This window comes from Oratosquilla oratoria, chromosome 21 (assembly GCF_046742065.1).
Source record: "Oratosquilla oratoria isolate Oo_2021 chromosome 21, ASM4674206v1, whole genome shotgun sequence".
NCBI classification, from domain to species: Eukaryota; Metazoa; Arthropoda; class Malacostraca; order Stomatopoda; family Squillidae; genus Oratosquilla; species Oratosquilla oratoria.
The window spans coordinates 43,739,408-43,746,605 of NC_134797.1; the positions used below are offsets into that span (position 1 = coordinate 43,739,408).

General features: G+C 42.1%; 2 protein-coding genes across 2 annotated transcripts in view; both read left to right on the top strand.

The window, feature by feature from the left end:
* Nucleotides 1-989, top strand: part of LOC143037118 (uncharacterized) — a 9,304-nt gene extending 8,315 nt beyond the window's left edge. The window contains exon 4 of the mRNA XM_076205233.1: nucleotides 591-989. Within this exon, the coding sequence (XP_076061348.1) occupies nucleotides 591-989 (399 nt within the window). The remainder of the gene's footprint in view (nucleotides 1-590) is intronic.
* Nucleotides 990-6,210: 5,221 nt separating this feature from the next.
* LOC143037119 (uncharacterized) lies at nucleotides 6,211-6,870 on the top strand. The gene is made up of 2 exons (XM_076205234.1): nucleotides 6,211-6,222; nucleotides 6,445-6,870. The coding sequence occupies exons 1-2, from the start codon at nucleotides 6,211-6,213 to the stop codon at nucleotides 6,841-6,843; spliced, it is 411 nt and encodes a 136-aa protein (XP_076061349.1). The 3' UTR covers nucleotides 6,844-6,870.
* The last annotated feature ends 328 nt before the right edge of the window (nucleotides 6,871-7,198 follow it).

A 7,198-nucleotide genomic window follows, 5' to 3' on the forward strand; every position in this document is an offset into this window, starting at 1 on the left:
TTTTAAGTTTAGAGTGCCCAGTGACGTAATTAGCCTTTTTCTTTGTCATCCTGCCCTGAGGATGTTCATGAGAACGTGCTCTCACTTATACCCTTGACTGTATGAGATCATTTGTGTATTGTTTCGTACACGCAAATGTAGCTGTGCATTTTTTTTTATTTACATATAGCCTACGTTCAAATTAGAACAGCTCCTTGACAGTGGACAGTGAAGTAAATAGTTCTGGTCTTTCGTCATTCTTGACGGAGGGTGGTGAGGGGAACTTTTCCCGTCTGCCCCCTCGCCCTTGCCAATGACGTCACGGCGGGAACTGGGAGTATATAAAGGCTCGTGGGAGGCCTCTCAACACCGCATACTCATCACGATGTCTCTCAAGGTAGACTGCTGCCGTGGATGTCAAATTTGCCCGTCTGTGATAACAAAATTGGCAAAAATTAATCCTCAATCAGTTTGGAGATGATATATTTTTCTTTTTTTCATTTATGGTGTTGTGTCTAGTGCTGTAAACTTATGAAGTATTACAGTTGATGTGCTTTAATTTTTACGGGTTTGAAAAACGTTCACATGTCCCTGTCATTTTAACGTTTCAGCTTGCAGTCGTTTTCGCCCTCGTCGCCGTCGCCCTGGCGAGGCCCGACAACCTTCCCACCTACTCGTACTCTCCCCCGAGCCAGGAGGACTCCCACGAGTCCCTGGACATCTTCGAGACTCCCAAATACGAGTTCACCCACGCCGTCAAGGATGAAGAAACCGCCAACGACTTCGGCCACCAGGAGGCTCGAGATGACGAGAACACCCAGGGCTCCTACTTCGTGCAGCTCCCCGACGGTCGCCTGCAGAAGGTGACCTACTACGTGGACGGAGACTCTGGCTTCATTGCCGAGGTCAGCTACGAGGGTGAGGCCCGCTACCCCGAGCCCGACTCGAGCGAGGAACGCACCGTCTACGCCCCTCCTCCCCCCAGGAACCTCTACGGAGCACCCAACTAAAAAGTCCCTCGAAAAAAAAAAAGAACTCTGACAATACCAGCCCCCAAATATGACCACTTATTTATTGTAAATAAAAACATGGAATTCATCATTCTTTCATCTGTATCCTGATCAAGAAGCACAGCAACATTACCTCTGGTATCTATTATTAATTTTATTGGCAACAGGCTCTTAAATGCTGACAACTTTGATAAACATTAATCTTACCGGAAGACTTGTTTATATTGTACTTTTTTAATCATACTATTCATATAAATGTGTATCACCGTCACATAAAAATAATAGAAGCAATTGAAACAGGATTTTACAAATCACAAAGACGGAATAACAATGGCACCAGGACAGATTGAGGTAACGTGATAGTTCAGCACATCCACAGCAAGGCCGCTTCATAAATTCGGCGACCCCCCCCCCTCTCTGTCCCCTCATGCAGAAAAGTAGAAGACAGGGAGAAATCCCTTCGGGCTGCGTCAAATTTTTCTCATACATACTTCCTCACCCCTCCATCCCCCACCCACTCCCCCTCATGCATCACAGCCTCATCTATACACAACCCTTCTCCACTCACTCCTATCTTCTGTCCTCTCCCGTCCTTCCTCTACAGACATTCCTCTCTTTTGTAAAGCCCCTTTCACCCCATCCATCCATCTCATCCTAGGATGCCCCCTCATATTCACTCCTTCCACCTCCACCTTCCACACTTCTTTTACTAATCTTTCTTCACTCATTCTTTCCATGTGTCCAAACCATCCTAATACTCTTTCATCAACCCTATCTCCCAGCTCCCTTTCCACCCTTGTTCTCCTCACCTCCTCATTTCTCACTCTATCTAGCCTAGTAACCCCTATTGTATTTCTCAGACATTTCATCTCAAAGACATTCAAACTCCTTCTCTCTTCCTTTCTCATCTTCCATGTTTCTGCCCCGTACATTGCTGTTGGCACAATCACTTCTTCATATAACCTCCTCTTAGCATCCATTCCCAGATGTCTATTTCTCATTACACTTTTTAATCCACCAAGGCATTTACTCGCTTCTCTCAATCTACATTCTACCTCCACCCCCACTCCTCCCTCTCCTGTCACATTCGCACCCAAGTATCTGAAACTCTCCACCTCCTCCAGTTTCTCACCCTTAATGCTCACTTCCAGCCTACTGTCACTCTCTCCCCTTGCACATCTCATCACCTTACTTATACCCACATTTATCTTCAGCTTCTTTCTTTCACACACCTTCTCAAACTCTGTCACTAACTTCCTCAATCCCTCCTCTGATCCTGCTACAAGCGCAGTGTCGTCAGCAAAAAACAACTGGCTCACCTCCTACTTTTCTCCATTTTCTTTAATCATCTCCAACTCCTGACCCACTACCCTTGCATTCACCTCTCGCACCACCCCATCCATGTAAAGATTGAACAGCCAGGGCGACATAACACACCCCTGACGAAGTCCCACCTTTACCTCAAACCATTCACTCTCTCCATTTCTAACCCTAACACAAGCTCTAATACTCTCCTAAAAACTCTTGACTACTCTTAACAACTTTCCTCCTATCCCATACATCTGTAGTACCTCCCACAGTGCCTTCCTGTCTACCCTGTCGTAAGCCTTTTCCAGATCCATAAATGCCCCAAAAAACATCCCTACCTTTTCCTATAGCTTTCTCACATATCTGTCTTACCACAAAAATCTGATCTACACATCCCCTACCTGTCCTAAAACCACACTGTTCCTCACCAATTACTCCCTCTGTTCCTCTCCTAATCCTCTCAATCAAGACCCTCCAATAAGCCTTCCCAACTACACTCAACAGGCTGATCCCTCTGAAACTACTACACTCACACTTGTCCCCCTTTCCTTTGTAAAGCGGAATTATACAGGCACTCCTCCAGTCCTCTGGCACTCTACTCTCTCTTAAACAAACATTAAATAACCTCACCGTCCAGTCCACCATAACTGTACCTCCTTTCTTCAGACATTCTGCATGGCATCCATCCAACCCAGGTGCCTTACCTGCTCTCATCATCTTAACAGTTGCTTTCACTTCATCTTTCCCTATTTCTCCTCCATTTTCCTCACTCATCACTCTCATTTTCTTAACGCTTCCCACTGCAACTACCTTTCCCTCCCTATCCTCCTTCACATTTAGCAACTCCCTAAAATACTCTGCCCACCTTCCTCTCACTGCCTTCTCTTCCATTATCATCTCTCCATCTGCACCTTTTACCTTTTCTTCTCTACTTGATTCGCCTCCTCTTTCTCTTTTAACTTCCTTCCAAAACATCTTTGTATTACTTTCAAAATTTTCTGTCATATTCTTTCCCCATTTCACACCTGCTCTCCTCTTTGTTTCCTTTATCTTATGCTTAACTTCCTTTCTCTTTACTTGTACCTCTCATACGATTCCCTCGTCCTAATTTGTAGCCAATCTATGAATGCCTGCTTCTTCTCTTCTACACCTATCTTTGCTTCCTCATCCCACCACTCACTACCCTTCTTTCTATTTCCTCCTGCCCTCCTTGTTCCACACACCATCTTTGCACACCTTATGACTCCCTCCTTGAACCATCCCCATTCCTCCTCCACTCCTAGTTCTACTCTATCCTTTACTCTCTCCCACTCCTCTCTCAACTTCTTCTTATACTCATTCTCCTTTTTTTCCTCATTTAAGCAGTTCACTCCAAGTATCTCCCTACCTTTGGCCCTTTTCCTCTTTCTCCACCTATTCTCCACTCTCAATTTACCTTCCACCAGGCAATGATCTGATAATTCCCCACTCTCTCCCCTTTAGTAGAAGTTTTAAAGAATAGAAATGTGTCCTAAAGAAATCAGTTCTGCATCTTGAACAGGAGGAAAAGGAAAATACTGATATTGAACTTAGAGTGTATGCAATACTTCAAGTTCAGGCAAGATAGCACAAACGCTTAAGGTTGTAATCAAGAAAACAAAGGAAGAGGGTTACCACTGCCATTCATTCCGTCTATAATTTTGATAGTAATTTAGATTACCGCCTATTTGGTTTAGCAGAGAAGGAAAAGTTACTTTTTGGATAAGAAGAGCTACATCACAGGATGAAAGAACAAAAATAAAATAGTCAATGAAGCTCAGGTAAAGCTCAGGTAATGTCCCACAGGATGTGACAAAAGACGAAGATTAACCGAATCGTGATAGGTAAAAAACAAAATTACACGAAAAAGGTCTGGGAAAGGAGGGAGTGGAAGTGATTAATGTAGATGCATAAAAGTGATCAGATTTTAATGCAATAGTTTTTTTAAAGGAAAAAGTAACTACCTTTACTATACTTTGTAAAGTCATTGCTAAAGAAAGGTATATAGAAGATTGATAAAACATTTTATAGTGAGGAAAGGTGATGAAATAGGAGGATTTATGACACAAGTGAAGAAAGCATTAAATATGTGGAACTGGAAGAAGGCAAGGGTAAAGTAATAGATGTGAAATTATCAGGATATATATGTGTAAAAATGACCTTGTGGTAGCGTATGTGTTCAATATGACAAGCGCACATAGCAAAATAGAATACAAAGATATATTTTTAGACGTGGCTAATCAACAGAAAAATGAAAAAAATTAATTCTTAATAAGGTGGGTGACTTTAATTGTAAAAATATGAATTAGAGGGATTGGGAACTAAGTTAAAATAAATATCATATGGAGGAATATACTCTCCAATAATGCAATAAAGAATGTATTGACCCAACGGGACAAAGGAATGATAAGGTTTAGAGATAATAACACACCTACAAAGATTGGGTTTCCTTTTAACTAAGGAACTCAATCTTATTGAATGTGAAATACCTGTTTGATATAGGAAAGAGTAATGACGTAGACTTAGAATTTAGAATCAATGTAGGGAATGTAGAACTAATAGATGATTCATATAGACAAAACAGGCCCAGCTTTTGGTAAGAAGGCTTTACAGAAATTATAGAATTCTTAGAGTGGGGTGAAAAGACCATTCTCCTGTTGTCAGTTCTCGTAATGTAAAATGGTGAAATGAATAGAGTCGAAGATGATGGAGGGTTAATTGTGCCCAATTCAGACACTAAGTGAAGGTTAGAATGTCAGCGGGTTTTTACTATAAGCGGCGGGGAGGTGATTCTCTCCGATGTACATCTTGCAGGATCACCGAGTGGAGGCGCCTGTCGTTGGTGCCTGAAAGTCAGATTTATCAGGACAGTTGTAAAGGTCAGGCTTTCTGGATAAAGTAAAGTGACAGGTGAAGTCCCACAGGGCTTCGTATTTGTACCTGTGGTCTTCTTGATATATGCTGACACAACGAATAGAATAAGGATTTATACTAACCTGTTTTTAGACGCTACTAAGAGTAAGAAGGGAGTAATATGTGGAGAAAATAGTAAATTTCTATAGAAATATCTACTCAATACTTATTATTGAAACTCGGGGAAAAATAAACAAATAAATAAAAATAAATAAATAAACCAGTGCACAAAGAAAAAAAACAAAAACGGAGGATATTGTTTTGAAGCGTAAAATTTTGCGGCATCAACTAAAAAAAAAGTGTGACCCACTCATGACTGGAGTATGCATCAGAGGTGTAGTTTTTATACAAGAAGTAGGAAGCATAGAATAATCACGAGAATAAAAAGAAAAGCAACCCAAATGGTCATGAGCCTAGCTGGCAAATCAAACCAAGAAACACAAAATAACCTGATCCAGCCCACATTGAAAAAAAAAAAAAAAAAGGAATGAAGATGATTTGATTGTTTGCTACAGAAGAATGAGAGGAATGAGCAAAATTGGAGATCTCTTAATAGGGGACACAAAAACAAAAGACAATGAAAAGAAAGTAAAACAAACTTGGTGTTTGAGGAATATCAATTAATACCATTTTCCTTAAACATGCATTATTGTGTCGAGTAGTCTGGATGAAGATATATCACAGTCAGACAACATAGATTAATTAAAAGAAAAAAAAATGAGGCATAGAGACGTGATCATTCATGAGTAGGTCATATCCTTTATGTTACAGTTAGGTCAAATAACACATATGGTAGAACACTACAAGCAGTTCCTTTAAGAGTGGACAGTGAGGTAGATGGTTCAGGGCCTTTGACATTCTTGCTGAAGGAATGTAAAGGAAACAGATTTCCGCCTACCCGTCCTTGCCAGTGACGTCACGGGGGGAGTTGTGAGTATATAAAGGCCTATGAAAGGTCTCTCGATACAGTATACACATCACAATGTCTCTCAAGGTAGGTCGTCACTGCTGCGTTGGAAGTCAAAAGTGCACGACTGTGATAATAAGTTTGGTAAAAGAATTTATCTTGAAATATTTTGGATATGATATCTTTATCATTTATGGTATTGTGTCTAGTGCTATAAATGTATGATGTCTTAGAACTGATGTGCTTTACAGCTTAGTTTTTTACGGGTTTCAAAAACGCTCACATATACCTGTCATTTCAACGTTTCAGCTTGCAGTCGCTTTCGCCCTCGTGGCCATCGCTCTGGCGAGACCAGACAGCCCTCCCTCCTACTCGTACGCTCCCCCGAGTCGCCAAGACTCCTACGATTCCCCGGAGGTCTTCGAGACCCCCAAGTACGAGTTCACCCACGCCGTCAAGGACGAGGAGTCCTACAACGACTTCGGTCACCAGGAGGCCCGCGACGACGAGCACACCCAGGGGTCTTACTACGTGCAGCTCCCCGACGGGCGCCTGCAGAAGGTGACCTACTACGTCGACGGAGACTCCGGTTTCGTCGCTGAGGTCAGCTACGAGGGAGAGGCCCGCTACCCCGAGCCCGACTCGAGCGAGGAACACACCGCCTATGCCCCTCCTCCCCCAAGGAACCTCTACGGAACACCCGTCTAAGAGGGCACTGAATAGAGAAATACTGACAACACTGACCCCTATACATTATGCCTTATTTATTGTAAATAAAGACATGGAATCTATCACCTGTACCTTGCTTAAGAACCTCACCACCATTGGCCCCTCATAGTTGCTATTCGTTTCTTTGCAAACGGGTCCTTAGGTTAGGGTAAATTGAAAAGAAAGTCAAGTATACTTTTTAGTTACATCATTTTAATATATGCGCAATACTATTATAAAGATGACAACTCATTACAGTTGGGACTAAATAAAGCACAAAGCTGAAATAAACTCGACACCTATGGTGACACTTGTTTGGGCAAGAGACAAGATCAAAGACAACTGTGAAATGCAT